Source organism: Amphiura filiformis, chromosome 6 (genome assembly GCF_039555335.1).
Source record: "Amphiura filiformis chromosome 6, Afil_fr2py, whole genome shotgun sequence".
NCBI classification, from domain to species: Eukaryota; Metazoa; Echinodermata; class Ophiuroidea; order Amphilepidida; family Amphiuridae; genus Amphiura; species Amphiura filiformis.
In genome coordinates, this window is record NC_092633.1 from 37,913,398 (window position 1) to 37,940,293 (window position 26,896).

The 26,896-nt window shown below is 37.0% G+C and overlaps 1 protein-coding gene across 1 annotated transcript in view; it reads left to right on the top strand.

Moving 5' to 3' along the window:
* LOC140154513 (dedicator of cytokinesis protein 9-like) overlaps positions 1-26,896 on the top strand; it is a 163,169-nt gene that overhangs the window by 16,252 nt on the left and 120,021 nt on the right. The window contains 9 exon segments of the mRNA XM_072177083.1: positions 2,877-2,966; positions 4,105-4,193; positions 18,562-18,724; positions 20,547-20,678; positions 22,883-23,012; positions 23,015-23,071; positions 23,845-24,017; positions 25,274-25,435; positions 26,650-26,874. Of these exon segments, the coding sequence (XP_072033184.1) occupies positions 2,877-2,966; positions 4,105-4,193; positions 18,562-18,724; positions 20,547-20,678; positions 22,883-23,012; positions 23,015-23,071; positions 23,845-24,017; positions 25,274-25,435; positions 26,650-26,874 (1,221 nt within the window).

Here is a 26,896-nt window from a genome sequence, read left to right on the forward strand (position 1 = left end):
GTTGCAGGTGTGCCCACGTTTGTGATGTGGGTATCCATATGTACTATGTAGGTCCATGTTTGCAGGTAATTACATACACACACCTACATACATATATGCCTAAATAAATCAATACAAACATGAACATACACATTATAGTCACCCCTACCTGCCACCCCGACCACATACATACAAAATTTTATAACCTTTACTAAAGATCAGTGTGCCATTGATGGGAGAGATAATTGAATGAATGAACAAACAAACAAACAAACAAACAAACAAACAAACAAACAAACAAACAATTAACAAATAATTAAAATCTGCAGACCTGTTAAAGTAAGATTATTTTGCACATGTATATTTGTGGAGTCAGGATATAGATGACATTTAAAAGTACACAAAAATGTCGGGAGTTTGATTGCCTGAAATATTTAATTGTCATAAACACATTATCAAAGAAATGACCTGAAAACTATTCAATTTACTAAATAAAATTATGTTTTCATCCATGGAAAATAATACAGTCATGCAAACATGCAAATGGCTGGTCTGCTGATATGCACTGCTTGTCTTGAGTAGATGGCCTCCTTTACTTCTCTTTTAAGCTACCCAGTAGTCTGTGTCCAAGATCTTGACTTGGACGAAGTCCATCAAATCTAGATGATTCAGTTGAATTTAAAACCAAAAATGACATTCAGTGTAAATTAATTTTGTTCCAAACATGTTCTTTCATGACAATTGCTGGCATTGTAATTGCAATATTAAGATTACTGTGTATCATGTGCAGATGGACATCGTAGTTGTAAAAACTACATGTAAAATGCTTGTTTGTTCACAAACAAACAAAGTTTCAGTCTGTTACAGTGTCTCGGTGACACATTTAGGTAGTGGGGTTTGTGACCTGTAGTACAAAAATGTGCAAAATAACAAGTGGTACACATTGATTCATCAGACTACATGTAGCTCCTGCCAAATGGCTACTTTCCAAGTTCAAGTCCTGTATGACTACAGTACAACACATAAAACATGGTTAAAACACTAGTCACTGTAAAGTAAGTAAATTCACCATTGTTTAGATAATGCACAAATAGTCTAAAGGGTCACTCATTAGTCCAAAAACCCATTAAGGGACGTAATAAACTATAATCCTTACCCTAACCTATGCCCTAATGTTTGTTCTCGAACGGATTATGATTATGAAGATTATATAAGGCCCTTCACATTAAATTCTTAGTTAACTGTTAACCGCCTGCGTCCAAAATTGAAAATTGCAAAATATTTTTTATTTTATTTTTATTTTGGATTTTCTCGTTTAAAATAACTTTTAATGACTTTTACTTGCTACTTTCTAACATGAATCATATCAACAATAATGATGAATAAACAAACAGCATAACTGCACCTGATACTATATGTAAAAGTAAGCATATTAATAAAATAATTAAATGCCAACTCCCGTCAAAACGGTTTGATAATTGGTTGTGATAACTAATACTAAATAAAGAAAATAATAGATAATTAATAATTAATAATTCAAAATCACCTCGTCCTATTTTTAAAATCTTGAACAGTAAACTCGGAATCAATTGTGAAGGGCCTAAGGGAAAAAATAAGACTCATAACACAGTGAATTTACGCGAGCGTGAGTTGGGACTTTATTTATGCGCACAGTAACAAAAGCCGAACTTTTCACCTTATATAAGCTGAACAAACTGTAATCTTAACCCTAACAAAACCTAACCCTAACTATAATCCAAAATGTGACTTTAAATCAAATCCTGATCCTAACACTGACCCTAATCCCAACCCTAATCTTAACCCCAATCCTAACCTAAAATGCTGTAAACCCTAACTTGATCCCTTTTCAAACCCTTTTCGAACTATTGACCCTTCAGATAAATTAGCTGTACCCTTTACAACATGATATATTGGTCTTGGGTAGATGCACATTGAAATTTTAAGGAGAAAAACCTCATTTTGGCTGGATGCCATTTATCGTAGGAGGCTGACAGTGTAATTTGATTTCAATGCAACCCATTCTAGACTTGTATGAGGAAACTATTCAATTCACATTCATAATATTTAAAGGATTTCGGAGATCTGTTGGCATATACTGACACTTCTAGCACACCCCAGTAGCACACTTTCAAGATATTTTTTCCCAAAGAGTTTGTTCAAAAGCACTGTCCACAGATAGATTGACATATCATCTAAATGTTAAACCTGGTCATGATATTACTTGTAGCTCTAGTTTCATCCTTGTGGTCACTACAATCATATATGGCCTCACAAGTTCTAGTGTAATGGCTAGCACTGATTCAATGTTAATGAGAACCACCTCCCATATTATTAGTTACAAATATATTGCTGTTAATCTTGCTAGATTAATTCCAAAGAAATGGCGGATTGATATCCACTTTCCTTAGAAACTGCTTTCTGGTTGTAACCAGACTATTTAGATGATCCACTTTTGAATTTGAAGACTGGAAAGAAGTCTAATCTCAACTGGAACCAGTTTCAGGAGAAAATGGATGGGCATTTCTGAAGTGGTCTGCTTTTATGTAAATGAACAAGTCAAAAACACAAAATACTCATCAAATCAATGAAATCATTCACTTGGTACAAGCGAAACACAGTTTACACAGAACTTGCAAATTTGTGCAAAAATACTACCACTGATGACTCACATCACTTGACCTAACACAAGCAAATCTTGAAAAACAATCAAAGAATACAGCATGAATTTTTAAAGAAAATTAGCAACCTATGTACAGTGTTAAAAGTATTCATAATTTATATATTTATATATATGCATGAAAATTAGTCAACTGATTTGTCAAATGTCTCTTGCACTTATCATATTTAATTTGACTTCTTATTGTTTTCTCTCATAGTCATCCACCCTAGAGCGTGAGCATCGAACCACCAGATCCACAGTCCCAGAGAATGCTGTCAAAGAAGCCACTACATTATTTGTCAAGGAAGTAAGTATACAGCCAGGTGACTGGTTCAAATCTCAAATCCCAATCAAGTGCAGAATGGCGAATACCATCAACTAGACTGTATTTGATTCCACACAATCATTCAGGGGAATTATATGGTGCAATTCACCAATCCTTTTTAAAGGCAATGTTTTGTTTCCTTGATGTAACAGTTCAATCCCATGAATCTTTTTGCAGAAATAGACCAAATTTATGTCCTGTAATTCAAGAGCAAAAACAACAATTAGTGACTTGTTTTCATAGAAAATACATAAAGGAAACTGCGCCTGAAAGTGCATGAAACCTGAACAAGGAAGTAAGTCAATGTTAATGATCAATTGTCATTAATTGGAAAGAAATTAATGGTACTTTTTGACAAGTTTGAGATTCATGAGTTCTGACTGCACAAGATGAATTATAATATTGAAAGTGACCTGGACAAACTATGACTTATTTGTATTAACCAAGTGCAGGGCAAATTCATATCCATGAATGTCAGAAAAGATTGCACTTAGTTGGCATTATAAATTAAATAAACAAGTTCAAGTTCTAATTACAGAGTTACCATGACCTTTGTTATGTCAACTTCAACATTATATATTCAATGATCATGCCACAAGTAAACATATGTCTGCAATTAATTATTACAATTTGACCTGCCGTTATGAGATAAAAGAAAATCTCTGTCCCACAAAGGGAAATCCTCATGGATTCCCAATCAGTTTATCTAAAACTGATAGTTTGTCTGATAATATTTATCACATTTATCACAGATTTATTGTATTGCCACTCCAGTATACATGGAAGTTGTCTCTGTTATGATTCTCACAAGAAAAACTAGAGCTCTTGTGCTTCAGGAAGCAGTGACAATGCATGGTGATGAGGCTTTGACCATGTGAGCAATGTAACTTTGACCCCTGTATGATCTTTTGTGACCTAGGGATCAAATCCCAATTTTGACAAATGGCCTTAGATGACCTCTTGATGATTTGTGATATTAACCCATTTTACAATATATGCCACTCATAAGCCAGTCTAATGATCAATTCTGGCAGCCATAGGAGTTTCATTTGGCATAGTTACCACATGTGATTGACCTTTGATGAATTAATTTGATTGAATTTAATGTTTCCTTTTGCAGTGTATCAACTCCTACACCACAGAATGGAAGGTGATCAACAATAAATATGAAAAGTATGCTGGTACCTTCACAAATCTACCACAATCAAGGTAAATACTCATTATGGCAAATCATTATTGCCAAAGAAATGATCAGGAGAATTTGCATCCACATAGCTCTCTTTGTATGCTGCAGGCTGTATCAAAATGATTGGTACATAGATGCTTTCGCCAAACGTTTGACAAATATTTAGCGATCACAAACATTTAACAAACGTTTACGGACATTTACGAAAATGTTTGACAAACGTTTGTGATCGGCAATTGTTTACCAAATATTTTTTCGAAAAACCGCTGTGTATCCATCTGTTTTGATTATTGAAACCCCTGCTTCGTTCAAATGAAACATTGGATCCAATTGAAATAAGCAGAATGTATACTTAGTAGTTTGATGACCTCTTATAACATTAATCAGCAAATTAGATGGATCTTATGTTACATTTTGGCATAAGGCAGTCTAGTCCATAATCACTGGAAACTGATGGGTACCAATCATTTTGGAACAGCTTTTATTAGGAATCTGCTATTTTGAAAAAACATGGGTACATGCATTCACTTTTCAAAGGGCGAACTAAGACGACTGGTGAGAAAGTCTACTAGATTACCTCAAAAATGAGGACAAAATAGTCGTCAAACTAAATTGTGTCCCGGCCCATTAAAAATTTGAAGAGAAATCTCTGTACCATAGAAGAAGATATCTTGTCATGCCAAACATTCCCCTCTCCTCCTCCATGTCAATATAGTTTACTAGAGCTATTTCACAGGAAACCCCATATGTCATAATAAACTGGAAGGTTACAAATAGATAGATATGGTTGAGAGCTGTAATTTCTTGGTGTAAGTGATTTAGCACATGGTATAACATCCCTGATTGTCATGTATAATGGCTCTGTACAGGAGAGGAAGAGATATCGAGATGTAGAACTATCACTGCAAGGCAGCTGCCAATATAAATATGCTTGTTGTGAATACCATTCTGTGAAACTTTATCCTTAAACTCGAAAGATATAGTACATCTCTTCTAATGAAAACAATCACTTAAGCAAAGAAAAACAGTTTAACAAAAATGCTCTTGCTTCACGTTAGAGAGAAGTTAATAATAATAATGAAACAGCTTTTCTATAGCGCATTGAGAATCTCAGATTCCTAAATGCACTTTACACATTTAAAACTACCAAACTTAATTGTTGTAATGTATGTTGTCAGGTTTTACGAAAGAGTAAAATTAGATTGCTGTTATGTCCACCTAGTAATACTAGGCCTGTAAGTAATTGATCTGAGGCTCCATCCTCAGTGAGTACCCAAATCCACTCCTATATTAGTAAATTAATCCTAACCAAACCAAACATCAAAACACCTCAGTGCTCAAAGCAACTGTAAGCGCATGTATCCCAACACGATGCAATCACAACATCATGCAAAGGTGCATGGCACGCAATGCTGGGAGGGCCAAGGTACACCCCCTTGCAATTGGCTTTTTCAAAGTATGGCATACACAAAAGGAGGGCAGTCTTCAATCTGGGTAAAACCTGGCAAATCCTATTGTGTCCGCCATATCTCGAAAATGCTATGGCTTATCTGGCACCTGAGCGGTCCATATTTCAAAACCGCACCCAAGAAAAAAAGATTTTTTATTTCTCCTCTTTTTCTTCCTTCCTTCCCTATGCCAAAAAGCACCTAAAGTGTTAGGTTAAAAATAGTGCCAAGGTAACCCTAAAATCACAATGATATGCAGTACATAAAACAACAATGATGCAAAAAAATTCTTCTTAGTCTGAATATGTGTGTGTACATGTTCTCATGCACGGCTTAACATTCCCATTTAGTGAAAGGGGAGAAAAAAACCATCCCCTACAGCTGACACTAATGTGACATCCCAGGTGCATAAATGGATTGAGAAAATAGTTTGAAACATGACAACATATTGCAGTTAGTATTAGACATTCAGGAGTTGAACTACGCTGCACAACAAGGATAGTTTCAATTAAAGGGGCATTTTGTGATACACAGCCTCATCCCACACTTTTCACATAAAAATTGAGATTTTTATACCACAGAAAAGCTCTGGCTACATAATGTTTAAATAAAAAAAAATTCTTGCAGATTAATTTGTTTAGCAAAAATATCGCCAAATTTACAAAAATTACAACACAGTGGCCTATGGAGCAGTGTAATGCATAACTCGCAAATGCAAAATCAGAATCAACTGAAAATGAAATTTTGGGAATAAGCTTTGTTGTGGATATCTACTGAAAAATATTATCAAAAGAGGATGCTAGCTAGGATCACAAAATACTCCTTTAAACCAGAGCCAAACATATATGAATAAATAAATAAATTGAAGACTTAAAACATACATTTAGTGAAACCTTTGAAGACATGTTGCCAAGATGCGTTGATAACAATCAGACATCATTTCTGAATTGCATGATAAAATTGCCATGAAGGAAGACATGTTTTTGTGACTGATTTCATCTCTCTGGTTGAGACATATTAAGTTTAGCCAGACCATTAAAGCAACTAAACACTATTTTAGGGTGTACTTTCATTGAGACACCCTGTAGAATTAAGACCCACATCAGCAGGAGCCGATTTTCTATACATAATGTTGATATGATTTGCTAGTTTTCCTGTGGTCTGATGCAAGAATTAATTCTCTAAAAGCCAACACCATAGGCAATCATGATGTGGCGTAGTCTTGGCCCAGATAGGAAATTAAATGGGTGACGTCTGCTCTCTCTAAAGTGCAGATTGGTTTGAAACAAATTGGGATGATTCCATTTGAATTCCACACTCCCTGTGTGGGAGATTAAAGTCATGTCTTCCATAGGGGTGTATGGATTTCAACTGGAATAGCCCACTGCTAGGGTTTGACTTGAATGTATCTAATACATGTGTTTTTGTGTCAAAAACAGGGTCTAAATGTACTCCACATACTATGAGCAGTACTATCGATCTTGTTCATATCGCATAGGATTTATTCATTTTCCTTGTGGTTGATGCTTGCTTTTGCTTGTTTTTCCATCATTTTTTCTTGTGTATGAAATAGGTTAAAAACTGTGTATTACTTGTTGCTCGAGAAGTTGTACAAAATTATGCACTTAAAGTGAGATGTTGATGGCTTCTAATGCACCTCCCTGTGGGGCTCATGCATTAGACGCATCAACATTTCAGTATATGTATATTATTTGTAGTAATTTTTCGAACCAAATACACCTAAAATGCCCTTTATAATCACATACACAATGAAAATAGAATTGGTTCATAATAACATTGAACAGAATATTGGTGTTTGGCATTCACCCCATCACCCACACATTATGTCTGCTGTATCTAAATATATCCCCACAAATAATGAGTCCCACTTCCTACAATGCATAGAGGAAATTGAAGTATGATGCCAATGCAAGAGATTGTAAAAATATCAAGAAATAATGGTTTGAGTCAAAGGGGCACTGTATGATTCAGTCATTCCCCCACTTCCCTGAGAATGTTTATTGTTTAATTCGAAAGAAACTGGCGCCTACCATCTTGGAAAAAAGTTGTTGGAATACTGGGTACACTTTGTTGAAATTCCATGCAGAGTTTTTTCATGATCATGGAAATTATGTATGTTTAGGAATAAACCGGACATGTAGGTAATTTTTTCCCTCTCTCCATCAATAGATGTTGGAACACTTCTGAAAACTGCTGAAGATTCACTAAATCAGACAATTTTAAAAATCTTAATGCCAATTTTTCATTTCATTACTGGTATCGTCATTTTGCAAGGGACAAAAAGTCACAAAATGAAAATGCCTCCAAATTTGACATTTTGTACTGTTCCCTATTTTGCCAAATGAAATGAGTAACATTGAAAAGTTACATAGGAGGTTTTTCCTGCCCTGAATTATATCACTGGGAATAGCTCAATAGTACCTTTAAAAAATCTGAATTATATTGCTGGGAATAGTACCTTTAAAAAATCATTAGTCACATACTATTAAGTTTCATTATTCCAGTCTTAGTTCATAATTATTCTCTCTTAACTGACACGGTAGTCCAACAAAATGGGAGTTGCAGGTTCTGAAATCTAAACGTTTTAAGCCTGGTGGATAGTCACAGCGTTTTTCTCGCGTTTCTCGCCAACGTGTGCGACTTTTTGGCGAAAGTGTGCGACTTATCACGCTTTCAATTGCGAGAAAAAAATTATAGGCTTGCGTTGCCAGTCTATTATGGTGACATATGTTGCCTAAATAATAGCGTCTTGTCCGTTTTTATGCATTTTATAACAGTGTCATTTTCGTATGAAGTATAATAGGATACCAGTTATTTTTGAAGGACAATTTAAGATTTTCTTTCTCTCTCTCCAGTCTCTTGTGTTTTGAATATTTCAATATAGATCACATGTAGGAATAGAATATTTCGAAATAGATCACATGTAGGAAAATAATAGTCTAGAGTCATGCACATTGGCCAATACTCCGGCGGAGTCAAACGGTCAGGCTAAAAAACCTAATAGAGGTTATCCGTGTTCCGTGATGCGTCGGGCCTTCGAGGGTATTTTAAACTGCATTCTATCACCCGTGTTAGACAAAAGAATAATGACAGTTTACAACACAAAAGAATCTAACATCGAATTTTAAGCGGCTTTAATCCACCCAATTGGGCAATCACAACACCAGTTTGGTACTGCGGGGACCCAGTAATGGCCGACCAAATCCTGTCCATGATTTGGCTTGTTGGATTCGTCTATACCACTCACTGAGGATCATGAAAGTAGCCTAGATTACCGCACATACTGACTATTAAATTGCGCTGAAAAGATCTATCTCTTCCCTGCATCCACACCCGGGGGGGGGGGGGTCTTCCTAGTTGAAGGTATACGGGGATGTGCCACGGTTTTGGGGTACCTTTTCAGCGATTTTGGTATATCGATGGGTGGGTTTTCAGTGGAGACCAATGCGCCCAATTGGGCTCATTTTGGAAAAAGTGCCTTTAAAGCGCCCAATTATGGCCAATTTGGGCGCTTTTTGGGTACTTTTTCTTGAAAATTGGTATACTGATGGGTAGCAAAAACAGCAAAAAGTAGGTATAGAGAAAGTCAGCATCCGAAAGTCTGTGTGGCACACCCCGTACAAACTTTTTCAAGAACCCCCGGATCCACACCTTCGATATTTAATAACGAGTAGCAATGGATTGCCAGGAATTCATTTTCTTTTAAGTTTTAGACATCACGATAATCACCCCGACGTATGAGGATATTGTTCGTCGGTCAAGTTCGCCATGATGTCTGTGATTTCTTCATGCTTATTTGGGGCAGAAAATCGCCAGCTAAAATCGTTTCCAGTAGAAAAAATTTCAACTGGAAATTTTTCTATCGCAACTCCGTCGGTGGCAAAAAATGGACTGTTCGTCGGCGGGAAAAAAATCGCGGCGATTTGCCGCTGCGAGAAAAACGCTGTGACTATCCACCAGGCTTTAATGTCGCAGAACATAATAAAATACAAGAAATTCAATGCTTTTTCGACCATACAAATGTACCTCAAATTGAATCCCATATTAACAAGTGTCAAGTGATAGTTGTAGTAGTAAGCATGTGTTGATATTATCCCTCAAGAAGAGACTACCCGAATAATTACACCTGCTGCTTGTAAGGAGGTTCAGGAAATGCTATCCATGTTAACTTGTCATTGTGGTGACAGGGATACAACAAATTGACATGGAGATGAACTGGTGTTTATAAGACATTGCTATTATAAATTGAAATCTAGAGTTGCATTCTATTTTAGAATGAATTTCAAATAGAAATTAGGCAGCTTTTTGCATACACCTGAGAGAGATTCAACCTGAATCTTCCACAGAGGGAGGGTGAGTTTCAAATGAGAGTTGGTTAATTTGCTAATTCCATTTGAAATTCATACTCCCCCTGTGGAAGAAATTTCCAAAATTTTCCACAGGGGGACTGTGGATTTTAAATGGAATAACCGGTAGTTAATCAAAATCAAAATTGGAGTCGCAGGTTCTGAGATCTGTACGGTTCAATGTCGCATCAAGTAATGAAATACAAGAAGTTTTTTTCGACCATACCTCAAAATTACATGAGATTGCATCCTATATTAACAAGTGTCAAGTGATATTTATAGTAAGCATGTGTTGATATTATCCCTCAAGAAGAGACTACCCGAATAATTACACCTGCTGCTTATAAGGAGGTTCAGGAAATACTATCCATGTTAACTTGTCATTGTGGTGACAGGGATATAACAAATTGACATGGAGATGAACTGGTGTTTAAGACATTGCTATTATCAATTGAAATCTATTTGGATTCTATTTTTAAAATGTGTAATGCTAACTTCCTTCGCTGAGTCAATACTAAAATGGAATTAAATTATGACACAGAAAAACCAAAAAATCATCCAAATAGATTGTTCCAAAATCATGAAAATAACCGGTTGATACAATAACAACGATCTTGATAAAGTTACCTTCTATTCCTGGTTGCGCACGCACAGTGGTACAAAATGCTTTTACAAAAAGTATTTGACCATTTTCAAAGTTCAGAACTTCAGACCCATTAAAATTCTCATTGAACCCCTTCAATTTGGGTTTTGCAGGGTTTAAAGGGTCTGGAAAAAATCAAATGGACCCTTTAAATTTCGAGCTTGCACTATCCCTGCAAGTACATGTATATCATCACTGCATCTCCCAAATAGGCTTAATGATGTAAATGCATGTCACATGGAGTTGCACATGATATAGCATCCTGGTGATGGCTTTGATATAAAGTGTCTAGGCTTGCAAAGGACAGCTTATGTTCATTTATTAAATTGTTAAAGAGATACAAGCAATGTATGATCAAATGCCTGCCTAATAGTGATATTATAGTGCACCTCAAAAGGGAATATGTTCATAGATTCATTCACTGTCCATAGGATTGTGCAGGTTAACCCTAACGACCCCAGATGCTTTTTGGTGAGGGGGAAGGAAAGAAGGACAGAAGAAGAGAAAACCTTTTTCTCGGGTGGGGTTTTGCTAGTGTATCAAGTGAAAAAAAGAAGATTTTTTATGCCTTTTTGGTCAAAAAAGTTCACATTTGGGGGAAAAAGTCTAGTTTTTCAAAATCCGCCCCCAGATACGTGGGATACACCTGCGCTTGCAGATGCATTGTGAATCGGAGTTTTTTGATGCTTGGTTCAGTTCGGGTTAACAATTAAGTGCATTATGTTGTTGGGTCCGGTATTGAATTTACCAAGAATTATACCAGTTCCCACACTTTTTGGATTTGTCATGAATTTGTTTACTTCAGAGGTGGACAGAGGCTTCTGTTGTCTTTACTTTAGCAAGTCATCAATAACACTTTTAAACCATACAGTTTATTAATTAAAATTTAAAATAAAGATTTTCTTATGCAGTCAAATATGACTATTTTTTCCTTTTCCTTTTCCAACCAAAGGGAAAGAACGATTCGTGATATGTTATATTTGTCCAAATATTGTTTTGTTTTTTCAGTGTAAACCCATTATCTGTAATAATATTTGACCACACAATTTAGCTTCTAGGCTGTCATATCATATAGAACTGCCCATCAGTAAGATAATAAACCTATAGGCCTAATTAATATTGCATTGCTCTACCTTATATAACGTGGTGTGCACAAATGTCAGAGCTTTTTAGATTAGTGCTTTGTAATAATAAATTTTGTCATGTACAGCAGCCCAGCCCTTGGATTGATGAAATTATGCTTTTTTTGTTGACGATGAGAAGAGAGGAAACAAAAAAAATCAAACAGTTAATACAATAGGACTTTTTTGCATTTGAATTTAAATTCATTATTTGACTGGTTAACAAAGTTCCTTGTATCTGATCCAGAAAGTTCACTTACTTGTGTACGTTTCAACAACACCTGTTGTCTTTATCAACACTTGATTGGTAGTGACTGCTACTGACAACCGACGCTAGAAGTAGTTCCAGCGTTGATCTTAGAGTTGCCAGTTGATTTTCCTCCAAGGGATTTTTTAGGTCCCTGTTTCAGAAAGTCATCATATATGTGAGATAGTTGGTACTGTCCTTCATCTCTGTTCATGGTGGTGCCCCTCCTCTTTCTTATTTCTATAGCCTCCTTTATCCAGCGAGTGTATCTATTTTGCTCGTGTCGATGACCTCAGCTTCCCCATCCAATGATGTGATTCTTGTCGGCGACATGGTCAGTGATGGCCGACTTGTGTATAGTTGACAGCGATTCCTTTCTACCTGCTCTGGTGGTAACCGTTTTGCTCATTTTCTCTGCCTCACTTCTGTGCTCTTCAAGTCTTGTGCCAAACTTCCTACCTGTTTCGCCTATGTAGGACAATTCGCAGTTCTTGCAGGGTATCTTGTATACCGCATCCGTGGTGTTGTTAGGATCGCGTTTGTCTTTAGGATGTACCAGCTGTTTTCTGAGAGTGTTGTGCGGTTTCATCGCAGTAGAAATGTTGTAACTCTTCATGACTCTAGAAATTCTTTCAGTAACACCTTTAACATAGGGAAGCACAACCATGCCTTTACTTCTGGTCTTGTCATCAGTCTTTTTGTTAACTTTCTTGGGTTTGACACACTGTAATTGGTCTTTGACCTTCTTAAAGGTCCAATCAGGATACCCGCATGTTCTAAGGGCTTCGTTGACTTTCTCTTCTTCTTCCACTTTGTCTTCCTCTTCAGTCACAACGCTGTCTTTCCTGTTGTACAATGTGCGTATCACACCAAGTTTTTGATGTAACGGGTGATGAGACTGATAGTTCAGGTATTGGTCTGTATGTGTTGGCTTACGATAGACCAGTAGCTTTACAGTGCCGTCGTCTTTTTCACTATCAACGTGTCTAGGAACGGAGGCTACCTTGGGATTCTTGTTCAAAAGTAAACTTTATTGACCCCGATTTGTCAACTTGGTTGATGTGGTCGGTAAGCTGTTGGACGCAATCTTTGTTGATAACTTCTAACACATCATCCACATAACGCAACCATAGCTTTGGTCTACAATCTAAGGGTGCCGTAGCGATCGCCTGCTGTTCAAGAGCGTCCGTGAATATGTTAGCCGCACTCGGAGATACCGGGCTGCCCATCGCAGTACCAAACAGCTGGCGGTAAAATATGTGGTAGTTAGTATGAACTCAAGAAGTTCTACCACATCCTCACTTGTTAACTTAAACCCTGTCTCTTTGTTGTAAACTCGCAACACGCTTTTCTTTCTCCAGTCTACTTTGCACAATGTCTAACACTTGGTCGATGGGTGTGTTGGTGAATAAGCTCACCACATCGTGGGAGTTGAGAATGTCTTCCTCATCAATAACCACTTTTGCAAGATCTTCCGACAATTGCTTAGAATTCTTAACATGGTGTTGAGTATTGCCGACCAAAGCACCTAAAATATCAGCGAGCCATCTCGAAGTACTGTAACCGATGGTTGCCGTATAGTCAACAATTGGGCGCAAGGGGGTGTTAAGCTTATGAATTTTCGGCGTACAATATAATCTTGGCACATTTTCGGCCGTGGGATAAAGCTGTTTGTACTTCGATTCGGTGATCTTACCTTCCTTCTTGAGTGCTGTCAACTTGGTAACTAATTTCCGTTTGTACCTCTGTGTCGGGTCTGCCGGTAGTTCCTCGTACGTCTTCTTGTCTCCAAGCATGGTAGTAACTTTCTCCTCATAATCAGCTTTGTCCAAAACAACGGTCGATTTGCCTTTATCAGCAGGTAGTATTATAATATCATCCACTTTCTTCAAGTCTTTAATAGCTTTCCTTTCCTCTTTTGTGATGTTTTGTTCCGTACTTTCGATGATTTCAACGTGCTTGCTATTTTACCTCGAAGTTGGATTCTATCGCCCCTGCGGTAGGTGGGTGCACGCCAATTCGGTTGCTATCACAAATTCCTCCAAGATATTTCTGGTGGTGAAATAGCAAAATTGAGACCTTTGACAACACGCTGGTTTGTGCAGGATTTAATTTGTATTTCGAGAGATTGATGACCCATCTTTTTGAGTTGAGAACCCGACAAATCGATGTTAGAAGCCAGGGACTTTTTGTTTCTCGCGGCGGCTTTCTCACTCAGAATTTCTAACTTCTGTAGGTGACGTCGTTTAGTATCCTGATAAGTAGTCTCAGCGACGGTCGTTAGGTGACGCTCAATCTTTTGTCCCAACTCCGATTTCGCGGGAATTATGTTGTTTACATCTTCTTTCAACTGATCTTTCTTGTCTTTTAAGTTCTTGATTTTGTAATTTACCACACGGATTCTCTCTCTGATAAGACCCTTTTCCGCGCGTTTGATGATCTCCTTAGCTTTGTTGGTATTTAGCGGACACCGTAGTTTCAAACTGGGCGGGGTAAGCTTTTGATCACGGCAGCGGAGGCTATAGACTAGATGGTTTCTGTGTCTCTGTACCTTTTTCTCACAATTTTCCAAGTCACGTAGCTGTTTTACCGTGCTTTGTCCATACGATTGTCGAACATGATTGAACAGATTCATCAGGATCGGTATAGTAAACTGGTTAACAAAGTTCCTTGTATCTGATCCAGAAAGTTCACTTACTTGTGCCAAATTGGTCAAGCTGGGAGATTCCACGTTTGTTGATAGAAAGACAGCTTAGGCTAATAGAAATTGGCACTCCATTCGTGGTGGATAATAATAAAGTTTAAAACATGTAGGCCTAGCCTATGTCCGCACTTAGGCAGGGTGATTCTTTGTTGGATTATTTTATTTGATCCTATTTGTGACCTCTTTCCTTTTCTCACAAGTCTGAAACATCGAGTCGTAGTACCGTCCATGCGAACTTGGATACAACTTAAGCGAGTTTAGGCCTACACGTTGACGCAAATTCAAGAAAGTAGAAAACTTGGAAGTATGACTACATGTATATCCCGGGATTATATCTGCCTCTGTATTTTGCAAACTATAGTACGTTTAAGGGACCCTTGGACTATGTTTGCCAGAGGAGAGGTAGAAGGTTTGATTTGACTAGGTGCATGTGCTTGGTTAGAATGTTAAATGAAAGTTCATACTAGGCCTAGCACCTACGGGCATGTGCAGATGTGTGACGATGTTAACCTTGCGTGCATGCTTCATACCTAATTCGTTTATTTACACGCCACACAAGGAGCATATTCGAAAGGCTATCTTCGGGCGACATCGCAGTAGGTGCAGGTAGGTGCAAGTATGAATACAACATCATCCAGGTGTATAATCCCTAATAATCTTTAGGTCCGAGAACTAGTAGTACTTTAGTTTGTTAATACTGTTCTATACATCAGTGGAGAATTATGGTATGCCACCGCATACACAGAAGGCATAATATGATACATTGTTATTAGATACTCGGACAAGAATCCAGAATCAAAGTTCTTTTGACAGCAACGGTTGAGTACACGTTCTCTAAACGCTGGATAAATAAACAGATTTGCACTACAGACCTTTGGTTCAGGCCACGCACACAGAATATTAAGTTTAGGCCTACTCCCCAACAATTGTGCATTAAACATGTTCAAATCCGATTGAAAAAAAAGTACTAACCAATACTTTGCAATAAATATTGAGAATCATATACATTAAATTAACTTGTTCCCACAAGTATTCTTCATAATTATTCATGCCATCAGTTAATTGTCCCCGTAGTTTATATCAGAGCCTTCAACCATCACACAGGTATTTCGTTATTTCTATACGCATTTTGCAAACTGGAAGGCGTATGTGGAAAATGGTAACTGTACAATAATAGGCTTATGATGTAAAGGTGTTAAAAGAAAAGAAATAGTAATAATACTAATCAAATCGAGAAGAATATCAATTCGCACATTACACTGGAGGCAGGCCTGTATTATGATTATAGGCCTACAGTAAGAAATGTTTAAAGATAATATGCCATTGCGCTAAACAAGAAAGTTTTCGTGCTTGGCTGATCCTCACTTGATGGAGGTCATATTGATTTATCGTCTACAGAGATGCCTCCTCTCCTGGCCAATGGTACGTTCAAATCGATCGGTTGGACGTCCAAAGGTCCCATAAACGTATTATAAAACAAGAATAGGGCCTACTACTACTCTATTAAATAAATAAATACGAGAATGAGAGTAGGCCTATGACTGAATTAAGTTAGATGCCGCCCAAGTCAAGACACTGAAACTGATACCGTAAAAGTCACACCGGCGCTTGCACAAAGTTATGAATGAATGCCGTACAATGGTTAGGCCTATACTCATCACATGTATATCGCCATGGTCGGGGCACGAGGCCTATGTAGGGCTATTTGCATGCTTGTCATGGGTCGACCTGGCTAAAAATCCTGGCGCTTATGGGCCGAATGTGGCAACCCAAAATTTACGGTCTAACCTGGGAGAAACCGATTTACAATAACTTAGGTGGTCTATCGTGTGCGATACGCTATTTTTGGTCGACCTGGGATTTTTTTCTCCCAGCTTGACCCAAAACGCCTTACTTGTGTACGTTTCAACAACACCTGTTGTCTTTATCAACATTGTGTTGATAAAGACAACAGGTGTTGTTGAAACGTACACAAGTAAGTGAAATTTCTGGATCAGATACAAGGAACTTTGTTAACCAGTTTACTATACCGATCCTGATGAATCTGTTCAATCATTCATTATTTGAGTTTTTGGTAAAAATTTGATGTTTGTAAAGTGATTTTTATAATTAGTCAGTTATATTTATTTATATATTTATTTGTTTGTTTGTTTGTTTGTTACATTTTGAGGTGTATCATGTTTGAATCATGATCAAAAAATAATTTCAAATTGTCAAACATGTCAAATTGTGGTCGGTAGAAGAGGAAGGGTCATGTGTGTATGCTTTTGTGTCTTTTTGAATGAAATCAGGTGTTTTGTAATACATACTGTATTTCAAACATACAACATTTGTACATATGAAATTTCTTTCCACCCAACTAAAAAACATCTTGCTAAAATTAAGAGTTACCATGCCAACAGCTAATTTGACATTTTGTAGGTAGCGTGAGTGAGGTAAATGAGCATAAATGGGCAATAGTTTGCACCTAATTATGCTGGCTTCTGTCTGGTAAATCATGGATGAGTCAAGCTATCCAATCATTCTACATGTTTGTGTGCTTCATTTTCAATTCCACTTGGCCATTCCATGTAAAATCCTCACTCCCCTGTGGAAGATTTTGGAAGCCTCTTCCACAGGGGGAGTATGAATTTCAAATGGAATTAGCCCATTAACCAACTCTATTTGACACTCCTCCCTCTGTGAAAGATTCAGGTTGAATCTTTCTCATAGGGTGTATGCAATTCAAATGGAGCTGCCTAATGTGTTCATTCCATTTGAAATTCATACTCCCCCTGTGGAAGATATTTCCAAAATCATCCACAGGGGTAGTGTGGATTTTAAATGGAATAGCGCATTTGCCCTGATTGTGACAGAATATAGGTTAATTAGGTCATAGCCTAGGGATATGATCAGGTAGACCAAATCCTAACCATATATGCAAAATGTAGTTTTAATATTGAATGCTTCTTGCAATGCGTGATGTTATCAAGCAGTACGAGTCGTATGGCAACCATATTCAATTGTGGCTTGCCTTTCTCACATTATTAACTACACAATTGTAAGCCCTGCATTTAGTTAAAATATGCACCAGCATTGAAATATGAGCACTTTAAACAATACACCTAGACTTGAATGTTTGTTGTAGCTTTGCTTGGAAATCTATATTATATTCATGACGTCTGCCTTATTTTACTTGTTCACTTCATGACCAACACATGTAGGGACACACAAGCATGAAGTATTAAAGCTGTGAGAAATTACTAAGCCACTATGACCAGGGGCAAGGAATATATTTTTCATTTGGGATGGGGTAGTTTTAAAAAAAAAACTTACTTTCCTTTAAAAATTGGTTCTTTTCGAACAGCAGCATCTCCAACTTTTGATGCCAAATTCCGTACTGGCAAGCCAAGCTAAAACAAAACAACACAACAACAAAACAAAACAACACAAAAATAACTACTGGACAGGCTTTAATTTGCAATCATGATTTTGATGTGGCAGACATTCCCTGCTTTTTGTGGATTCTCTGCCAATATATCACCAAGAATTCTGACATTAATTCATACCTTTATAGAGTTCTCTTATATTGCAAGTTTGCAACAGATGTATGGATGTTTGTATAATACTGGCATCCTTTAGCTCATGCTCCTCCCCACCTTTGACTTTGGCTCACACCTCTGATAAAGATTTGAAAATGCCCATCGATGCCCCAACATCTTACAGCATTACTGTACTGTACTTTACTAAGTTCCCCCATTTTTCCAGGCATGCCAGGCTATGGTGAAGGACAAGTTTTAACATCTTGAAAGATGTCTTGTAAACTGCCAAGTGGTCACTATGAAAGCTAGATGACATCTTGTGTTTATTTCTTCTCAACAGATTAACAAGACCTGATATCCTCCCTGAGCAGAAGTATGAGGTGGACGAGAGTGATGAATCCAAAGCAGATGATTCTCTTCTCTCACCATCAGGACAGACCATCAAGTCTGGGTTTCTGTACAAGACACCATTTGGCAGCAGGAATGAGACCATGTTTATGAAGGTAGGTAAAATATGTAATTGATTTTACCCCAAGCATGTTGAGGAAGATGGGCAGGTGCTGTGGGCCAGGGCAGTTATAGCATGGGTGGGTATCCACCGGGCCCATGTTGCCTCTCCATCAGGCCTGGAAATAAGTCGGTCTGAACCAGGAGCCAAACATTTGGAAAAGCGGCTCCTGGTCCTGTAATTTTCTAGTGAACCAGGAGCCATTTTTAAAGAGCCAGGAGTCATTTTTCTTTTAGTATCAAAATGCTTATTTTTGTGATTTCTATAGCTTTCGATGCTCACCTGAGACTTTTAGATCCATGTTATTTGTTATTTAACTTATTATATTATTAATTATTGTCACAAGTTCACAAATAACAAGTTATACAATGAATGTTATTATATCTGAACAGACCAGTTGAGTCTTATTTTATTTTTTTTTTTTTTTTTTTTTTTTTTAATTTATTTATTTTTTTTTTTAATTTATTTATTTTTTTAAATTTTTTTTTATTTAATTTAATTTAATTTAATTTAATTTTATTTTATTTTATTTTATTTTATTTTATTTTATTTTATTTTATTTTATTTTATTTTATTTTATTTTATTTTATTTTTTATTTTTTTAAAAATTTATTTTTAGTATTTTTTTTTTTTTAATTCATTTATTTTATTCAATTTGGCCTTTTATTTCGTGATTTTAGGAAAATTTTAAATATCTAGAAACAATGTCGCCAAAATTCAAGATGGCCGCCTTCATGTTTAGCGATCGTGGTGATCACCTAACCTGAAAACAAGGCAAAATACTGCAAAAATTATGAGCCCTGAAGGCAAATATCAAGGAAAATTGGTGAAATATTAGGTAAAAGATAAGATTTGGCACTGCATTTTGTTGAAAATACATTGAAATGGCCAATATTTTGAGCGGAAATGAACTTGCCTGACGAAGTTTTACTGGGCCATTTCTGAGCACTGATACCGGGCGCAAAATACAGATTTTCTCTGGCGCCTGGGCGTGTAATTTTGGTTGGATCCAGGCGTTAAAACTCAGTAACCGTAGGGTAAAAATCGCTCGGCGCCTGCTTCTTTCCAGGCTTGCTCTCCATGTGAATATACCTCCGGGATGCTTAGGGTAATAATGACTTTTGTCATTTTCTAGCATTAATACAGAAAATGTTGCACTGACATCTTGTGATATTTATGTACTTCAGCACTGCTTGCGATTCTGGGCCAAAAATAAGAACAAGTTTAGTGTAAGCCCTATTTTTAGGGTAGGTTGTTTTAAGCCAATACAAAAGTATATTATTGTTAGGTGTAATTGAGAGCAGAGGTGGGGTCTGAGGAATATTCATAATAATTGAGAGCGAAGTTGTTTTGATATAGCATTAAAGCAGGGGTTTAAGAACAGGATTGACAAACTTTGTTAGTTTTCCACATTACCAACAGTAAACCATGACATATTTGATTTGATTTGATTTATGAAATCTTATTAGTTTTACAATAATACTACCAAATACCACAAAATCCCACAGCACAGAGACAGCAGTCGCAAGGATCTCATGTGATCTGATTGGCTGGGCAGCGTAAACGCACATGGCTTGCTATCCCAGGTCTTTTCCTCCGCACCGGAGGGGTCGGTAGCTCAAAACCGGACCGGAGGAAGCAACTTCTCTCTTCGTCTTCTTTCTTCTTACCTTCCCCTTTGCCAAAAAGTATCTGAATAGGGCTAAACTATTTCAGTGCTTTGCAAGCAGGACCTCGTACAATAATATGAAATTATTGAGTTTAAAATTTTAAGCTTTTGACACTATTTTGTGATTGTGTTTTGTTGTTAATTTCAGTCATACAAGAGGAGATTCTTCTATCTGAAGCAATTAGCAGACAAGTCATTCTTATTAGAATATCACAAGGATGAAAGGAGTGATGCAGCAAAAGGACATGTCTACTTAGACTCACTCACAGCTGTCACCAAGGTAATATTTATATTGTAAATTATGTTTCCCAAGGTAATTTATTTCTTACAGTCCATGACCAGACCCTTTCTTACAGTTCTAAAAATAGATTCTTCTGGAAAGTTGTTCTTAATCTTATTAGAACATTCTTCTTAGGCTCAATGATGGATGTCATCAAGGTAAATGTGAAGATTAAGCATCAATTTGTTTGAAATTGGCAATGAATTGAATCAGAGAATTATGGATTGTTGTAATCTTGGACCCATATCAGCGTGATATAGTTGGACCCTTGTCACAGAATTCACTCTGAATGGCCTAGCCTAACATTTTTCATTGCAGCACCAAATGAACCTTACCTACCTTGATACTCCTTTATGTGTGGTACAGGCACATTGGGCTATTCCATTTAAAATCCACACTACCCCTGTGGAAGATTTAGCTAAAGTCTTCCACGGAGGGAGTATGAGTTAAAAATAGAATAGACAATTTTGAGGAGAGCGAGAGCATTCACCCTCTATTGCTCTCCGTAAATCTGATACAGGAGAGTTATTTTAGCTCTCCTTATTTGACCATTCTCTCCGTACACTCTATTGTAAATGCTCTAAACAGCTCTCCTTGAAGGAGGCTCCAGAAGAGCTATTTAATGCTCTCCTGCAAATTCCAAAAGACAGTCCCTGCAATTGGGTAGCTTCCATTTGAAATACTCACTCCAGTTGTGGAAGATAAAGGTAAAGCCATAATACAGGGGGAGTATGAGTTTCAAAATGATTAACCCTGACCAATTACATTTGAAAAACATACTCCCCTATGGAACATATTTCCCAAATCTTCCACAGGGGTAATATGGATATTAACTGGAATAGCCCATTGCTTCCAATATAATCTAGGTATATTGTTATGTTTGCAGAGTTCTCTCCCTACTTAATCATTGTGTCCCAACTGCTTTCATGCTTAATTTAATCAAGTTTCCTACCAAGCTATGGTAGCTGTCTGAAAATCTTCATAAATCTTCAGCATATGAATGCATAAAGGTCAACTACCCCTCTGGAGCTATGACTACTAGCCAATACTAGGAATTGCCCAGGCACCTTGCTTTATAAACACATATGTGTGTGATCAAGCAAAATCAGTCTGAAGTCGGACATATTAAATTTCAGTTTCTTATAGAATTGTAAACAGCATTTGCAAAGCTACATTTTGCAGAAAACCCCATTGAATTTGGACAACCAATTCAAAAGATGTGAGCAGACTAAGTTTTTTTCAAAACAATAGGCAACAAAAGAAGTTGTTGTCTTTGTTTGGCTATATCTGAAAATCAATATTTCCGACTTCCGACTGAATTTGCTTGATCACATCACATATGTGATGCAATCAAGCAAAATGACCTATATAGATGAGGACAATATTCAGTGTGGATTTTTCTACTTGGTTGATTTACCCTTGATGTAATAATAATATTTACTGAAACTGCATCAATTGCTACCCTCTATAAAGATGACATAAAGGAAATTGAAAAAATAAAAACAAGAGCTTATGCTGATCTTCATTTGACTGATAATGGGCTATTCCATTTGAAATCCACACAACCCCTGTGGAAGATTTTGGAAATATCACCCACAGAGGGAGTATGTTTTTCATATGTAATTGGTCAGGGTTATTCATTTTGAAAGCCATACTCCCCCTGTAATATGGCCATATCTATATCTTCCATTCAATTCAAAATTCATACTCCCTCTAGTGGAGGATATACCCAAAGCCTTCCACAGGGGGACAGTGGCTTTTAAATGGAATAGCCCAATTGGACTGTTTGAGTGCTGCCCATCACCACCAGAACATGGCAGATGGACTATAACAACTTTGTGGTGTGTGAGACCAAATCTTGGTTATTCAAAAAGTAAATTCTACAATCATTCTAACCGTACCAAAAGCCACAAAAAGCTACAGCAGCAATAAACTGTGAGCGCAAGTTTTCCATGTGATACGATTGTGTCATCATGCGAAAGCACATATGGGCACCGAAAGCTTGGCCGGCCAAGGTATAATCCCTGTGGCAAGGTCTGGCAGTTCGTGTGTCTAGCACCCAAGAGGTCGGGGGCTCAAAACCACACACGAGAAAATAAAATTCTCTTCATCTTCTTACTTTTTTCCTTCCCCTCGACAAAAAAGCTTCTGCAGAATTAGGGTTAATCATTACTTGATTTGTTTTCTCTTTCACTCATCCACAGAATTCAAAGCACAGGAAATATGGTTTAGAGTTAAAGATGCAAGACAAGTCGTGGTACAACATTGCCGCAGAGAGTGATGCTGAAATGCAGGATTGGTACAATATGTTACATCAAGTATTGGAACAACAAAAGCAGATGCTAATGCAGACAAACAAAGCATATCATCCATGGATGACTTAGATACTGGAGGTAAAGCTTGGACATAAGTTTTGAAGATAAAATATGGGACTTAGGAAATTGAAAAACACTTATTGAAAAAAAACGGTCCTCTAATTTGCCATGCAGGAAACTTAAGGCATGTAGTGAGGGGGCAACCACCTTATAATTTTATTATATTATATTATAAAGTATAAAGATGGTAGCTAAAATGTCTTTGAATTCCTAATAAAAGTGTAATTAAAGCATCCTAAATTGAAGGCACCTTTAGTGTTCAGGTGGCAAAAAGGTTCCTCAAAAGTTGCTCAAAAGTTGTATCAATCAAAAAGATGCCTGCATCAGAAGTAAGGAGAGCCAAAATGCTGAAAATATTTAATTGTCCACATGGCTCCCCAGTTAAATTTGACCACTCAATAGGCTCACCAATAACGTTGGAGCAACCAAAAGACTTCTTATAAAATAGAGCAGCAAAAGACCTCAGAAAAGAAGTGCCAAAGTTAATTTTGTATGATTACTTCCATGGTCTGTGCTGTGCGCCGAGCATACACGAGCGTAAACACAGAAGTGATCAACAATCATACTGATTGGCAGATCAATGGTCTTGATAACAAGACAGTTGACCCATTGGTTGTCGGCGCACAGAACAGGAGGAGACCTTGCCACTTCTACGCAATCGCTGATCACCATCGCGTACCTGGACCACGGAAGTAATACAAATATTAACTGTAGAGCAGCTGAGAAGGACTCCCCTTGAAAGTTTTAAGATAAAATGGTGAAGAGAATATTATTTTGTAATGATTTTTCAGAATATGCGGATGAATCCATGTCGTCACCAGAGAAGCCCGAGTCTTTCTTGTCAGGTCTTGAGAAGAGTAAACATCCAGAGTTACAGAGATATGCCAAGGAAAATGAGAGGACCAACGCTCAGAGAAGGAAAGAAAACAGACTCAATCCTTTCATCCTATACCCTAGAATGGCAGTAAGTACTCCTGATTTAATTTAGAATGTAGAATGTTTATTTTTAACTAATTAAATCATATTCTTGCATAAAAACGCACTTACAGATCTAATTTTGTAGTATTATCCAATGATATGTGGCCCCTGCATGGATGCCATCATGTTGTATTTCAAACTGGAAGTTGTATTTTGTGAGTTCCGGAAGGGTTTTTTGTGAGTGTTTTTCATTGAAAATTCACTTCTAAGTCCTGAAAAAAAATTGTTTGATTGGCGTAACCCGACCGACCCTAAAAATAGGCCCGACCCTAGACTTTTTTTAAAAAAAATTTGAAAAAAAAAATTAAAAAATTAAAAAAAGAAATAAAACTAAAAAAAAAAAAAAGAAGGAAGTTCAAAAACTTTTTTATGTTACACCCACAGAGGAGTAAGATAAGACAGAGCGCGTACCACCAGTCAAAGTCCCCGTGTATTGTATGGTACCAGTTCTCGCGATATTCATGAGGGCCGATTGTTCGATCGTGCTGTGTCAAACAATCACGCCAGCGATGCGTGCCTTTACGCGATAGAGCGTTGCGTGCTTTCGCGATTACGCGTTAGACCATAAAAATACGCGGTAATTGCGTAGCAGTCTCGCCTGTCGCATTTCATGGAACAATCGGCCCTCATTATCGGATGAGGCGGAGACTTTGACTGGTGGTACGCGCTCTGTCTTATCTTACTCCTCTGTGGTTACACCAATCAAACAATTTTTTTAGGCCTAATTAACGCCCCACTTCGAAAATGTTCCGCCCACATGGATGCTAATTGGGCATTAATTAGAGAGAAACAGCAAGTAAGTAAAAATTTAAGGCACTAAGTAGCAGAACTTTTTTTAATTGTTTCGGCAAAAAATATTTATCATGCACAAAACGCCACTTTTAAAAATGTCAGACACTTGCAATAGAATGTTGTGGTACATGTCCTCAATGTGTTCCACATGTCCTCAATATGACATGCATGTGATTTTATTTTGTCCTGACAGATTCAAATCAAGCTGTGACATCAAACATGGAAGTTTTCACGAAATCTGTATTCAACAATATTAATTTCATGTCATTTGAAGGTCATCTAAGGTCAACTTTGTGAAGATTGTTGGGTTTTCATATGAGCTTGACTTCTTTTTATACTAATTTATCCTATTGTGATGAAACTTGGTGGGAGTTAGCATCAATATGTGTCACAAAATTTGCAGGTCGTTTTGAAGTCATCTGAGGTCACTTGTATTGCTTTTTCTTACAGATTGGCAACAAATCAAGCCATGGACCAGACATCAAACCCTATGAAGAGGAATTTGGCAAGAGGATATTGGTTGAATTTCAGGAGTTAAAGTTCCGATTATCAGCTGCAATAAACTCAAGTGGAGAGCCAATAGAAGGCACAGACCAGAAGCCAGCACATAATGTAAGCAGGGTGGAACAGAATGGTGTGATGAAAAAATGAAAAATATGTGCTGAAAAATAGCAAATTGAATGAAATTGTGCAAACAACTAGCAAATCACATTCATGATATTGCATCAAAATTAAGGGTGTTAGCTAGTCCCGGGAATTCGAGTCCCGCCCGATAATCCTATTACCTATTTTTTTTTTTTTAAAGTTTTTTTTTCAAAGTTTTTTTTCGGTTTTGTAGTGTCTCTGGACCTAGACCTAAATGCTAGGATCATGGTTGACCTAAAAGAAAGAAAAAAAAATGAATTTTGCACATTGTTTTGTAATTTTAATATGAAAATTGATACATGTTTTCATGTCATACTCTATTAATGATATCAAAATGCATTCAAATTCAATGCATTTTTTTTTTTTTTTTTTTTTTTTTTTTTTCAATTTCGGGTAAAAATGTGCCGGGTACCCGGGCACAAAATTACCCGAAAATCACACCCTTAATCAAAATTAGTTTGTTGTATACAACAAGTTTTAATGATATAATAAGCTAAATCGGCATTAAAATTCACAATGCATTGTGGGCCAGTTTTTGCAGTTATGGGACACTTTGCCCTCTGATCTATCAGGACACTTTGCCCTCTGACCTATCAGGAATACAACACATTATTAAAATATTTTACTAGAATAAAAAAAAAATGATAAACAAAGCATGGTTATTTCCTTATTTCATTATTTAAAGTGTTTTTAACGATAACATTATTTTACAATAATAAATCAATGAATAATAATTAAAGCAAATTCCCCTGTTGGTCAGAGTTCAAAGTGTCCCAAAACTGCTTAGCGAAAAACTTGAAGTTGCAATGCCAATGGGGCTTATAGGCCTTATAAGCATTCTGATAGGAATTGCTGGGATCAATCAATCAATCAATCAATCAATCAGTTACATTTCTGTCATAGCGCCAAAATCATTTCAAAAGGTTCAACAGCGCTCATTAGCTCAAAAACTATTGCTGATAAGCATCCTGAAATAGGCAGCTCTTCAGGAACTTCTTAAACTGTTCAAAAGTACACTTTTTGATTTGACCTGGTAGTTTATTCCACAATCTGGGAGCATAGGCAGCAAAAGCTTGGTCACCAAAAGAAACACACTGAGTTCTTGACTCAACAAGAGAGGTACCATCTGAGCATGGTTCATTGGTTTATGTGGCATCAATCTCATTCTTTCCAATATACAGATAGAGCCATTCTTCACATCAATAGCACTTTACGATGCAAAAAACAACAAGAAGATCTCCGAGGATCTACACATTGATGTTAACCACCCAGATGTCAAAGCTTACCTGAATAGGTTTGGGGATTTACCGAATGGAGCTGGATCACCTAAGGAGAATGGAAGAAAATTTAGCACTTTACCGTATGTGGCTGATTTAGATGAAGAGTGGTTGAAAGATCCAAAGAAGGTATGTCATGAAAGGGATATCA